Raw genomic sequence first — 13,216 nt, 5'->3', positions numbered from 1 at the left:
CGAGAGTGTGCGAGAGTGGGCGTAGATTCTGTGAATAGGCTGCGGTACGTAAGATGAGACGAGATCCGGCGATGCTTATAGAGCTGTCAAACGTGTGATTATGGTTATGTATGACGTCAGACACGTGCAAGACTTACCCATCATGACTGGACACAACTTCCTTAGTTTTCAATCTCTTTCTTCAAAGAGCGCGCGATATAGGAAGCACTGACTAACAATATCAACATCTGAATGCTTGCACGTTCTGAATGAACACACAGACACACACACACACACACACATCTTCACTCAACAATCAATCGTGAATCGTGAATCGAGAATCAAGAATCAAGAATCGCCATTACTATATCCATTTTTCATCCCACTCCGCTCAGAAGACGGAAACATGAAGGGGGGAAGGAAGAAAAGAACTCCACAAATCTCCCGGTATCAAATTCCCCTTGCAATCTCACATCACCACCGCGCGCTCTCTCTCGCGCGTAGTGACCGTGAAAACAACCTCACGAAAACTGAATCCTGATCTTACACATGCTCCACAAAAACCCCAAATCTCTACCTCTTCCTCTTCTTCGCCTTCCCCTCATCCTCACTCCCACCACCCCCGGCCTCTCTAGCCTCCTTATCCTTCCTCGCAGCCTTCTTATCCAACTCATCCCAGCTCTCGCCCTCACTAAACTCCTCCTCACTCCCCTCATCGCTCATCTCATCACTCGCATTCTCATCAAAGTCGCTCTCCTCACTACTCTCATCCGAAATTGCCAACTCGCTCTCACTAACCTCGAACGCACTCTCCTCTTCCTCGTCGCCATCCCCTTCGTCATCCGACTCGTTGGATAAGAAGCTCCAGCCACCGTCGGCAAAGAACTGGTGTGGATCCGACGTCACCGTCTTCATGATGGTGGCCCAGTTGAGGTTCAAGGGACCCTCGGTAAATGGAATATCGACAGAGTCGAGCCAGTCCTTGACTGGGTCGAGAGATTCGACGGGAATGGTGTTGATGTGGACAGGGGGCCGATTGTAGTCCTTGAACACGACGACCATGTCAAAGTTTCTAAGACCGAATTGCACACGTTCCAGGTGCACGATTTCGATCTCACTGAGCGTGAGACAGGTGAACGGCGGTTCGGTAAGTTGGACAAGACAGTCGGTCGTGGGCTGGACGAGCACGCTGGACCGACTGGGCACACCGTTGAAACCCAACTCACGGTATGGGATATCAACACTGACGTTCTCGTTCCTAGCCGCATCGGCAATCTTCTCGGCAAAGTTTTTGAATTCCTTGTCGAGAGCGGCACGGCGCCTCCGCTCCTCTTGTTCTTGCTCAAACTCCTCTTCGTCGCCGAACTTGTGGCGGCGCTTGCGGTTACCCGTCTCGTCGAACTGCATCTCGGTTGCTTCCCGGACAAACTGGACGTCCTTGGTCTTCTTCTTACCGAGCATGATTGGGTTCTTGAGATGCACGTGGATGATGACAATCAACTCGTGTTGTGAGGGCTGGAAGAAAAGATGCTTCATGTTGCTGAACAGAACGTCGATCTTCGCAGTACCGTTGCCGTGAACGTAGCGCAGACCGTTCTGGTGAATCTCGACACTACCAGGAATACGCTTACCGTCGAGCGCTGGGCGGATGAAGATGAGGTCCAGCATGTGAGGCTTGCGAGTCTTGAGCGGGATGAGCTTGTCTTGTTCAACAACATCCTCCATCTGCTTCTTCTCCGTCTCACGCCGTACGACGTCCTTTTTCAGCTCTGTAATGTCCTTGGTGATCTGGTCGATGCGATCAACGTCGTGCGACTTGAAGGTCAAACTCCGGATGAAGTGTGCGTTGGGGTCCTCAAAGGGCTGGTCGTCTTTTCGGCCCACACCTTGACCTGGCGACAGGAAGTTGATGCGGAGCGATGTGAAGTCTGCTTCGGGCGTGTGCGAAGCATTCTTGATGGTGTGGATGTGGAAGGGTACAGGTCGACCCATGATGGGCAGAAGAACGGTAAGGTTCTTCTTGTCGACTACAATCTCCAAGTTGGCGACTGAGTTGGGGAACTGGTTGTCGCGCTTGTACGACTCAAACTTCTTGAACTTCTTCTCTTCAGTGCCGTTGAGAGACTTTGCGCCTTCGCTGTACTCGGCAAGACCCTGCTCTTGCTTCTTGGCATGCAGCTCTCTCTGATGTTGTCGCCGTTGCTCCTCCTTCTCCGCGTCTTGGTTCGTTGTTCGCTCGTGTCGGGTACGGGTCTTGGTGATGTTTGTCTGTGCAATAGCGGGGCGCTCCTTCTTCACCTTGGGCTTCGCTTCCTCCTCTTCGTCGTCGAAGAAGAACGAGACGGCGTCCAGATCAGAAGTGGTGTCTTTGGTAAAGACTGCGCAGTCAGCCGAGCTAACACGAACAGTGTCTACCAAGACCAGCGAGTAATTTTTGCTCTTCTTGTCTTGGGGTTTGCTGTTCTCCAGATCCGACAGACCAGTCTGAACGACCAGAGTCATGCCGTCCTTTAGGACACGAGTGTTCTTGCCGCTCAAGAGGAGCGAAGAGTCCTTGTTCTCGGTACCGATACCGTAACCAAGGTTCTTGGGGAAGTGCTTCTCCCACTCTGGCTTCTTGGACTTGAGATGTGCCAGGGCCTTGTTGTAGACGTCCTTGGCCACAACACCGTCCTTGATGGATTTGATGACCAAGTCGTGAATCGCCAGAAGCAGCTTGTAGGCAGTCTCCTGTTCCTTGTTGGGTCCTACCATGAATGTTCGGCCGATCATGGCACCGTAGGTCTGGTAGCGCAGGCCGAGGACCGAGATGATGACGCCCGCGTGCAGGTTGTTCTCGTCGGGCTCCGCAGCGAACTTGAGATCGTACGAGCCACCACTCTGGATTGTAGGCTGGAGACACCAGTCGAGCTGCATCGAGTCGAATGTTTTGGAGAGCTTTTGTTTCTCAAAGAACTTGGCGTCGTCGATCTTGTTGGAGACCTTGTCGGCGAGGGCGCGGTGTGAGATCTTCTTCTCCGAGTCGAGGATGTCGGACATTTCTTCGACGAAGTAGTTGGACATGAGGGCGCTCGAGGCGCGGGCAGCATCGCGGATGGTTCGCTGCAGGGTCAGCCAAGCACTATTCTGGTCCGTCGCTCAACTTACCAGCTCCTTCTCGTCCTTGACAGACAAGGCGGCGTTGGACATGATGGAGGCCAGATCGACCTGATCCTCGTCCTTGAAGCCAGCCTCGTCGAATGCCGCCTTCCACTCGTTTGCGAAAGCGTTGTTGGCACTGTCCTTCTTGAGCACCGCAACCTTCTTGCCGGCCTTTTTCATCGTCTCGAGACATGTCTGGAACTGCTTCTTGTTCTCCTCGGCGTCTTTGCCCCGCACAAGAATCTCAACAGGCACCTTGCCACCCTTGAGCGGCTCTAGGTAGGATGCTGCATCGCCGTTAGCAACCACATGCCCTGTTCAGGCCCGGACAAGCATGTCGGACTCACCCTTCTTCTTGGTTGTGACAATCTGGAGGAGGTCGGGGGTAAGGACGAAAAGCGTAGCAGGGAACTCGTAGCCTAGCAGCCATAGCTACGGCGTTTCGTCAGCTCGCTGTCCATCATCACATGCGAATCGGCGCAATCTCACCTGGAATGCCGCTGGCTTCAGGTAGATGCCTGGCTCGCTCGCCTTGCCCACGAGCGTGGCGATTGAGCTTGCGCCCTGGAAAACCTGGTCGCCGGAGCGCTTGTCGGCCTTCCACTTGGTGACGAGGTTGTTGAGGCGCTCGTGGAAGAGCGCCTTGTCGATGACGATGTCGTTGTCCGCCATGTTTGGAGGTGCGCGCAAGAGAACCTCCAGACAAGTCGACTGGGCTGGGAGGAGGGAGGTGGAAGAGAGAAGGCGACGATGGGAAAGTCGCGAAAGGATGATGCGACGCGAGGTACGCGCTCGCGGGCCGTGCGCTCTTTAACTCCACATCGGTGCTAGTGTCACCAATTACCTTGCCAGGTAGCACTCTGTGATAGCATCTTGACGTACATCTGAGAATCCTCTATACAACTGTTTACGCTCTCTTTCTCTTTTGCCCAGTTGTCTTATTGGCTCTTGTCCACCCGGAGCTTGGTCAAAGTCACTCCCACTCACCCTGTGACTAGCCCACGCGGCTGCCTTTGCCAACTTCAACCCTCCAACCCTCCAACACCCCGCCCATGCGCCTGCAGTCCTCACTCACCTCCCATGCTATGCAATGACGGCCGGCTCCAGTCTCCGCGCTGGAGTCTCTCTCCGAAGCGATGCCTCCAATGACACCTCTCCCCCCGAAGCCCCGCAAGCACCCAACAAGGCACCAGCGACAGGTGTCCAGGCTGCCGGTATGCGCGCCGTGGCAGCCAGAATGGTCGCCTTTTACTTCCGAGCACCAGTCAAGGCCTTCTTCCGCGGGAGGATAGATTACATGGGCTATGCGAGGGCCATCAACCCACACGTCATGGCGGATGCGAAGTGGTCGTGGAGAATGACTACGCCCGCCGTGCTGGCGCATGCCATACGGACTGAGGGATGGGGCTTCATTCCGAAGCAGGTGCTGCCACCTCTAATGGCAAACACATGGTATGTATGACGAGTTTCTGGCCCACGCATATTCTCACAGCGCGCAGTATTGGCGCAGTCCTATATACAGCATACCTCCATAGTCTCTCCGCACTTCACGAACCCTCGTCGTACCAAACCAAGCGCGTCTACCCACCACCACCCCCCTCTGTGACCTTCACAGCCGGCTTCATAGGTGGGGGCATCCAATCCGTCATCGCCGCCCCCTTTGATGCCCTGCAAACCCGTTTCCGCACGGCCGACATCCTCGACGGCAAGCACAAGACCATGTGGCACTACGCAGGCCACAAGCTGCGCTCCATCGGCATCCAAGGCATCTTCGCCGGCTGGTCTCTATCCTTTATGAAAGACGCATTCGGCGCCGCCGTCTTCTTCGGCACCTTTGAGACTGTCAAGAGCCAGGCGTACCTCGAGTTCGTGTCGCGGTACTACGGGAGCCGGACGCGCGATACGCTGCTCGAGAAGTCTATACCGTATCTGCAGGAAGACCACGATGACCGCCCCGTCATCAGACCTCACTATATGCTCGAACCCATGTTCCTCCTCTTGGCTGGCGTCTCTGCGTCAATCACGTCTCAGCTCATCCAACACCCTCTTACCGAGATTCAAGACGTGCACTACCGCCGGCTAGAAGCACTGGATTTCCAGGCCCACCAGGACAACAAGCCTAGTCACATTGTACGAAGATACTACCACGCTTACGAGGAGACGTTTGCTCAGTGCAAGATACTAGCCAAGCGAGCTGGTGGCTGGAGAAAATACTTGTACAGGGATTTCTTCATGAGTACGATTAAACAGGTGCCGAGTACGGCGGCTGGCCTCATTGTGTTTGAAATTGTGAGGAGAAAGTACTCGTTTGAGAATGAAGAGGTTATGATTCTGCACGAAGATGCGAGGATCTTGCTGACGTAATAACACTGTCCTAAAGCACAAAGTCTGATGAGGTGTGAGTGTGTGTGTGGTGGAGGTGGCAGAAATGCTTGGCAAGCAGAAAAAAAACTTGCCACAAACTCAACCATCATCACCACAACGAGCAGCATGGCATGGTGTCGACAGAAGCATAAAAAAGAAGAGGAAGCCCGACGTGGGGGTCTGCGAACATGTTAGACGTTGAATCGAACGTTGGATGTTTGGAGCTAACTAACCGAACCCACAACCTTGAGATAACCAATCGAGTCTTTAGGACGTGAAAGCTTAAGAGTCTCACGCTCTACCGATTGAGCTAGCCGGGCGAATGCTGTTGATTGATGGAGCACTGGAGAAATAAAGAGAAGAAAGATTGAGGTTTTTCCTCATTCAACGCGTCGAGCGTTCAGTTTTGCATATGATACCCGGATATAGACTGCCAAGACTTATAGACTATGAATATTTTTTTTTGGTCCCATGTACCCGGATTGTTGTGTGTGTATATATGTATATAAACAAATCGTACTACACTCGTAATAATTTCTCTTCCAAAGTATGCTTAACCAAGTGCGCACACACTCAACGATACAAACTTTCCACGTGTAAATCTCCATGCCCTCTGTTTGCCTTCCCACTTCCCTCCTTCCCCTTACTGCCTCTCCGCCTCCTCCGTCTTCTCTTTCAATCTCGCTCCCACGCCCCACATTTCTAGACCTAGGATCCACCAGACAAAGCTCCGGCCCACATGCCATGACCCGTGGGAGAACTGGTATTGTCGAGTCCTAACAACATGGCTTTGTTAGTTCGATTTCCTCACCTCATATGATGGGGAAAGGAAAGAAAAAGAGAAAGAAAAAAGGTTCTTACAAACTCACACGAAGCAGAAGAAGATGGATCCGATGATGAGCCAGCACAAGGCGCCGAGGAAACGGGTTTGCGAGGAGGAGGAGAGGATGGTGAATGCGGTAGCTGTTGTTGCGTGAGATGATGCGGAAGAAGAAGAGGGAGAAGTGTGATTATTCTCGTCCCCATTACCAGACGATACAACACTGCGCCAACAACCCAGTCCAACAGTCACGCCAAGTCTCGTCGTAAGACCATTCTCTGCTGTCGATGTTGACGTGCTTAGTTGCGGACACTCTGGGTCCCAGATGATTGGTGAGTTGAGCTGTGGTGCTAGACGTTTTTGAAACATGATTAGTTATATACTTCGCGCATGGTGGGGTGCAGATGCGTACCTGTTCCTGTTGGTGCGGGAGGGGGTGTGGGAAGTGGTGCTGTTGCTTGAGGGGTGGCGGAGGGGAAGATGAAGGATACGCCTGGAGGTAGGGATGGGATGGGAGATGTTGTGTTTGGGGACTCGGGTTTGGGTTTCGTTTTCGGGGGTGTGGATGTGTCTGCGTTGGACGTAGCGGATGGGCTGGTGGACTTGGGCTTCTTGGAGGAAGGTGTGGATGTGTCGTTGTCGGGCTGGTCGGCATCGTCGTCGGCTGGAGCATCGTCGTCGTCGTCGTCGTCCTTGGTTGAAGTGTCTTGATCCGCGTTGTTAGTAGGTGTAGCTTCTTCGTCTTCTGTAGGTTTCTTCTTCGTGGATGTAGGTTCTTCGTTGGCGTCTGCAGATACGCTCGTAGTCGGTGCGGTATTCTCATCATCCGTAGACGTAGGCTCCTCATTTCCACCCCCGTCTTCATTCACCGCCTCATCAGGCTCAGTCTCTTCGCCAACCACCGTCTCCTCATCTAGCTCAGCGCCTTCTTCCTTTTCGCTACTTCCGTCTTCTACAAGGCCATTTTCGTCCTCGTCACCACCGCCCTGCTGTTTAACCGCCAACTTCGTAGCAATAACCGCATCCTCTGCTCCTTTCCCCTCCGTACTAACCCTGGTAGGTTTCTCAACCCCTCCGTCCCCCTCATCATCAACAGCTATATCGAAAAACGTTTTCTTTTCCTGCCCAGCATTCTCAGCCGACCCGCTCCTCCCTATCCTTGCATCAAACCCACCCGTCAACCATCCCCGACCATCTCGACGCCACCACACAAACGGCGACCCATACCGCCTCACCCCCGCGTTCCTCGACGCTGTCGCAGAAGCTATACCAGAGTTGTATAGCCGAGGAGTCGAAACAGTACCACTAGTCCCCATCCAGCTATAATCAGACGTATACTGCATACTCCCATCCCGCGTCAATTCAGCTGCACGTCTAGCTCCACCAGCCTGCTTCGTCGCTATGGATGCAGCCCGCCCCCCTAGCCTCATAGCTCCGTTCACAGAGGTAGTGGTCGTGATGGGATCTTTCTCCGTACCATCTGCTGTCGATGCGGTGTCCTCAGCGGTTTTGATGTATTCGCTGATGTAGGGGTACCATGTGTTCATGCTTGACATTGTGAAGACGTTTTCTTTGCTGCTGGTCTGTGTTGCGCCGGTAGGAAGGGCGAGGGGTGTGGCTTTTGGCGATGGGGTGAGTTCTGGATCCGCGGAGGTTTCTTTGGGCTCCTTGGCCGAGGAGGTTTTGGATTTGGTCTTGGGGGGTTGAGAGGTGCTCGTGTCTGGGTCAGAGATGTCAGTGATTGTGGATCCTGTTCTCGTGGGAGTGGGTAGCGATGAGCGTGTTTCTAATGTATCTTCGTCGGGTTCGCTTGCGGAGGACTTTGTCCTGGACTTGCTGAGTACTTCGGTTGCTGGTGCTGGGGCGATAGATTCAGTGTCTAAAGATATCGCTGAAGTAGATGATCTCTTCTTAGACTTGGATGTCTCTGAACCATCGCTAGTTTCGTCATTATGCGAGCTTCGAGTCTTTGTTGCGGAGGACGTGTCAGTCTCTGAAGCTGATGCCTGGGAAGACGTATGTTTGGACAAAGTTGATGTGCTCCCCAATGTTTTCTCAGTAATCGAAACCTTTGTCATCTTTTCCTTTGTAGACAAGGCTGTTGTTGTTAAATCTGCAGTTGCTTTACTATTTTTCGAGTCATCTATATCCTCTACTTTCCTAAACTCGAGGCAGAAACCAGCAGCTGCCTCTCCGTGAACCGGTATAGTGACCGTTTTCGTAGCATCTAGAACAACAAGGTGTAGTTCACGTGTCTTTGGAGGGTTTTGCTCTACTTGGTTTTCGCAGAATTCGTAGGTTGTACTGTTGGACATGTACACTGAGATATAGCCTTCAGGCGCAAGGTCAACTCTGAGATTGTAGAGGTTGTTGCTTCGCTTGTCGACGGTGTGGAATTCGTAATTTAGGCTATGATCGAGCTTGGTGGCATCGGTCAAAGATGCGGGTCGGTCTCTGCGTGTATCCGAGATGACAGACTCGCCAGTCACAGATCCTCGGGAGACCTTGGGCTTCTCACCGCTTAGGGTTTCCAGCCTGAGGTATTCTGTTGATACAGATGAGGCTAAGCGATAATGCTCACGCTCAGAGACCCGCTCGATGGAAAAACTGGTGGATTCGTTGGACATCGTCCTCTTGCTCCTACCAATATCGCTATCGTAGCTCGTGTGCAGTCGTCGTACTTCTGTATGATAGGATGTTTTTGTTATCGTCGGTGTCGTACGGCCCTTGTCCTCGACGGCAGCTGCCAGAGCTAGGTCAAAGGCAAGAGCACATGTGCTCGATGACAGGGTCAGTATATTCGGAAGGAGTTTCATGTTTATGCCGTTTTACGGTGGTTTACAGAAAAGACAACCGACTATGGAGGAACAATGACATGAGTATTCTAACTGTGGTGACGATGCATGCTCATTGATTGACGAGATCCGGGTGACATGTAGCTATTCGGAAGCATAGGATCGTGGAATGAACGACGGAAGATCAATAAAATCTATCAGATTAGCTGTGAAGACAGAGTGTACTTTCGAGGTCCTTGACGATGACGCCGTCCGCTTCCCATTCTCTCACGCGCACATCGCATCTCGCCTAGTCGGTCAATACCACGGCTCTTCACAACGACCGTGGTGTGATTTGCTGTAGCCGCCAGAGTGCAAGAATCATTCACAGTCTTTGGAATAACGATTGATCTCGTGTTTATGCGGCACACCAGACTCCAAATGAAGGAAGACCTTCTAGTTCACCACAGTAGAGGTAGAGACGAGAGCTTCATCAGATGCGCAAGCTCTACTAAGCAACGACTCCGCTCCATCTAAGCCTCGTCATGGGGGAGACTGTGCTGTCGTGCTTACTCTTACCCAAATCTCATGTTACGGCGGCACTCAGAACAACCATCTCAGATAATATCTACTGAACACCATAAGCCTCGTTTAAAACGCGCAGCGCTTTAGCGTGCGCGTTCAATCGCAACTCGACATGGAGTGACGACTTTCCTAGCTCGCCTGACTACGCGTCAAAATTACGCGTTTACTCCTGACTGGAGTTACCTCGGCCAATCTCGGAGGCCACGAAAGTAAGCATGTACAAACATGCTCTGGGGATCAAAGTACGTAGTGGGGATTACGAAACACTTACGTACGGTTCTTTGTATAGCACAGGAGGGCCGCACTATGTAGATAAGCCAAGAGTTACTTATATACCTTATACTGTGGACCTTCTACCAAGCATCGATTCTGTGTCCTGGCATTACGAACAATGCGTTTCTCTTTATCCACTTTGCTCTTGGCTGTCGTGCCCAAAGTCCTTGGCGACAAGCATTACTTCTTTTCTGGATTCTTCGCGGGGAATGTGATTGCAGGTGTAGAATTTGATGATTCGACGAATGACCTGACGCTCGTGAACAACATCACCGTAAACGCATCAGAGGGCTCGAAATGGATAGCTATCGATGTACGAGCCCAACTATTTTCACTAAAACCATCAACAAGTCTAACACCAACAGGAACGCAAAAAGAATGTCTACGTCGCAACGACCGGCCAAATCCAAAGCTACGCCATAACGTCAAACCGCAGCCTCACATCCACGAGCAACATAACCCTCTCCTCCTCCTGTCAGCTACCTATACTCCCTCGCAACAAACCCATCTAACAGTGAAATCTAGGCCAGAATGCAAACTACATAGCCACTACAAACGCTTCTCCCTACACTGTCTTCGGCGTCGCCTACAGCACCGGCTGCGCCGCCCAAGCCCTCGCCGTCGACTCCACCGGCGCTCTCACCGCTGCCACCGCAAATCTAACTTACAACAGCACCTCTGGCGTCCATGGGCTTGACATCAGCCCAGATGCTGCATTCGTGTACTCTGCCGATGATATGGGCAATGCCGTCTGGGCGCATTCGTACGACAGAGAGACCAAGACCGCGCAGACACTGCAGTATCTAGCTGCGCCCGAGGGTGCAAATCCGAGGCATTTAGCTGCACATCCGAATGGGGGCTGGGTGTATGTCATTTACGAAGAGGCGAACTCATTGGCGGTGTACAAGAGAGATGATAAGACAGGATTGTTGACGGACGAGAAAACGACGTTTTCGCTGTTGCCGGCTGGTATGTTTATCCTTTTTCCTTGCTGTAAGATTAGAGATTGCATATGTACTAACGCACCGCTACCCAGGTTTCACAAACACATCCTCCTACTGGGCCGATGAGGTCAAATTCTCCATCCCCACCTCAAATTATAGCAACACCACCACCACTTCCTCCCTTGCCAATTTCACCGCCCCCACCCAACCGAGATACCTTATAACCGGCACCCGCTCGCGCTCCTCCAACGCCACTGGCTATGTCTCGGCCTTTGCCCTCGACGCCTCCACTGGCGCCATAACATCCCAGCTCTTCCTCCTACCCACGACGGCCAGTGGCGGATCCGCGAATGCGGTGTCGCCAGCGCTATTTGGAGAGGAGTATTTTGCTATTACAGATAGTGGGGCAAATTTTGTCGAGGTGTGGAAGATTGAAAGGGAAGGGACGGGGGCGAGCGCGGTGGCGCGTTTAGGGTTTGAAAGTGGGCCGGCGAATGTGGTGTGGATGGACTAGCGGTGTTTGAGGATCGAAGGATAGTTGGGGTACAAGGTAACTACTCGGGCCCAACGGCTGCCGGGGCAGAATTTCAATAAAATTTACTCTACATAGAACACATATTCTCAAGGCTCAGGAAGTAAAGGCTGGGTCTCCGCGGCAGTATTGTCCCTGTTGATTCGTCGGGCTGAGTCGTCTTTGTCAGTACCCAAGCGCCTAATACTGTTGAACACACGTGGAGATAATAGCGCAAGGCTACCGAGAGGTATGGCCAGTCCGTGTACGACCTGAAGTCTTGATTAATTGATCGGTATCACTGTGTCGAGGATTTCACTTACGACGCTAGAAATCACGAGAAACCATACTGTGACCAGGGTCACTTGAGCCAACGCGATACAGTCCTCCCGTTCTGGATGTTCGAGTTGGATGCGGAGCAGAAAGTCCTGGGTGACATACAGATAGAAGATAGCGCTTATGCCGATTGGGCCAAAGAAGCCCATGATAAGCGCGTGGCGGACGTTGCGGATTTGAGGAATCTGTTTTTGGAGAGCGATTATGACTGGTAGGCGACGAAGGAGAAGAACCAGAATACCGAGCAGAATCAGTCGAGAGCTTGGTATGACGTCCCCAGAAAAGAACTTTTCCCACGGACACACTGCGCCAAGCCACATGAACACAGCCACGTTGAGGAGGAAGTCCATGATAGGCTGAAGGGAATCATGCTCTGTCTGCTCGCGGAACCAATCACTAGAATCATGTCAGCCGAGAGCTGTAGATTGGATAGGAGGCTCAGAAAAGCTCTTACTCCCAGGTGAAGGTGTTTCCCGCTACGAAGCAGGCCAATACATCGTCCGCATCGATGAGTCCGACAGTACCTATGATCAAGAGCTGTAGAAAGATCAGCAATCGAGTGGTAGCTCTCCATTGTGTAGAAAGATTGGCTTACAGCTAGAGCTATGGCAAATAGGTGGAGGCTTTCTTTATCGACCATGCGTCTTCTGTCTGCCCAGAAGAGCAGATGTTTCGCCGCCCAGCCTGCAACAGCGCCATAAACAACGCTTAGCAAGATGGTGTACAAGCAAGTCACGCTCAGAAAGGAGGTCACCGCCGTTGATATTCCACCTTCTTGACCAGCGAATTTGACCAGATATAGCGGGAGGAAGAGGAAAAGGTAGCCAAGACCGTCATTGGCGCCTGATTCTGCAATAATTATCTTTTGAAGTGGTCTCGACATGTGCTTGTCAGCAAATGTTCCCTTCACAATTGAATTCGAAAGTACAGGATCAGTTGGCGTCACGCAAGCACCGACGATAAGGCTCTGGACCAGACCGAGGTCTGGCACGAGTTGCCATACCAGAAAGCTGGTAATGACCCACATACCCAACATTCCAGGGCCGAGCAAGATGGCCAGGCTCCGCCATTCTGTCTTGAGATACCTGCTGGGCAGCTGTATTCCAGCTATAACAAGTTGTATTCCCAGCACGAGGCGCGTAAAGCAAAGGGTAACAGTAGCGAGCGCTTCTGGAGAGCTGGCGTATTCATGTGGGCGGATGAGACGAATACCGTATGGCGATAAGAAAACTCCGGCGCAGAGAGACACAACTGGCCATAGAAGTCAACATGACAGGAAACTGAGTTCCTGAGGTGTAGGTGCACATACGTGGTTCTGTCACATAAAATCCCTCCTTCAGAAGATATGAAACCAGTCCAAAGAGAGCAATGAAGCCGCCGCCGACGCAGCAAACCAAGTTGAAATTTAGTATGGGATCAATGCTCTTATTGACCATGTTGTCGTAGAGGACGGCCAGGCTGCCGACGTATACTGCTTGCTGTCCTGCAG

At 52.2% G+C, this 13,216-nt stretch overlaps 6 protein-coding genes across 6 annotated transcripts; 3 read left to right on the top strand and 3 right to left on the bottom strand.

Moving 5' to 3' along the window:
- Nucleotides 1-364: 364 nt before the first annotated feature.
- On the bottom strand, nt 365-3,894 carry CC77DRAFT_1025711 (SPT16-domain-containing protein). The gene is made up of 4 exons (XM_018526122.1): nt 3,610-3,894; nt 3,468-3,552; nt 3,127-3,407; nt 365-3,081 (listed from the first exon to the last, which is right to left on the bottom strand). The coding sequence occupies exons 1-4, from the start codon at nt 3,790-3,792 to the stop codon at nt 553-555; spliced, it is 3,078 nt and encodes a 1,025-aa protein (XP_018379979.1). The 5' UTR covers nt 3,793-3,894; the 3' UTR covers nt 365-552.
- Nucleotides 3,895-4,072: 178 nt separating this feature from the next.
- On the top strand, nt 4,073-5,704 carry CC77DRAFT_559738 (mitochondrial carrier). The gene is made up of 2 exons (XM_018532192.1): nt 4,073-4,572; nt 4,620-5,704. The coding sequence occupies exons 1-2, from the start codon at nt 4,211-4,213 to the stop codon at nt 5,482-5,484; spliced, it is 1,227 nt and encodes a 408-aa protein (XP_018379978.1). The 5' UTR covers nt 4,073-4,210; the 3' UTR covers nt 5,485-5,704.
- On the top strand, nt 5,691-6,269 carry CC77DRAFT_559685 (hypothetical protein). The gene has a single exon (XM_018532191.1). The coding sequence runs from the start codon at nt 5,897-5,899 to the stop codon at nt 6,188-6,190; it is 294 nt and encodes a 97-aa protein (XP_018379977.1). The 5' UTR covers nt 5,691-5,896; the 3' UTR covers nt 6,191-6,269.
- CC77DRAFT_559677 (hypothetical protein) lies at nt 6,228-9,059 on the bottom strand. Its single transcript, XM_018532190.1, has 3 exons — nt 6,717-9,059; nt 6,346-6,654; nt 6,228-6,260 (listed from the first exon to the last, which is right to left on the bottom strand). The coding sequence occupies exons 1-2, from the start codon at nt 8,929-8,931 to the stop codon at nt 6,350-6,352; spliced, it is 2,520 nt and encodes an 839-aa protein (XP_018379976.1). The 5' UTR covers nt 8,932-9,059; the 3' UTR covers nt 6,228-6,260; nt 6,346-6,349.
- A 995-nt stretch (nt 9,060-10,054) lies between these two features.
- On the top strand, nt 10,055-11,663 carry CC77DRAFT_1025708 (3-carboxy-cis,cis-mucoante lactonizing enzyme; the record flags this gene model as incomplete). The annotated part of the gene is made up of 4 exons (XM_018526121.1): nt 10,055-10,249; nt 10,302-10,410; nt 10,462-10,905; nt 10,973-11,663. 4 exons carry the CDS (start codon nt 10,055-10,057, stop codon nt 11,392-11,394), a joined length of 1,170 nt encoding a protein of 389 aa, XP_018379975.1. The 3' UTR covers nt 11,395-11,663.
- Nucleotides 11,502-13,163, bottom strand: CC77DRAFT_1035557 (Na/H antiporter; the record flags this gene model as incomplete). Its single annotated transcript, XM_018526946.1, has 5 exons — nt 11,502-11,663; nt 11,715-12,123; nt 12,182-12,264; nt 12,323-12,978; nt 13,037-13,163. 5 exons carry the CDS (start codon nt 13,161-13,163, stop codon nt 11,502-11,504), a joined length of 1,437 nt encoding a protein of 478 aa, XP_018379974.1.
- Between the last annotated feature and the right edge of the window lie 53 nt (nt 13,164-13,216).

The sequence above is a fragment of the Alternaria alternata genome (genome assembly GCF_001642055.1).
Source record: "Alternaria alternata strain SRC1lrK2f unplaced genomic scaffold CC77scaffold_31, whole genome shotgun sequence".
Taxonomy (NCBI): domain Eukaryota; kingdom Fungi; phylum Ascomycota; class Dothideomycetes; order Pleosporales; family Pleosporaceae; genus Alternaria; species Alternaria alternata.
Note: the sequence above shows the minus strand (reverse complement) of the source record. Positions and strands in the feature narration are given on the sequence as shown.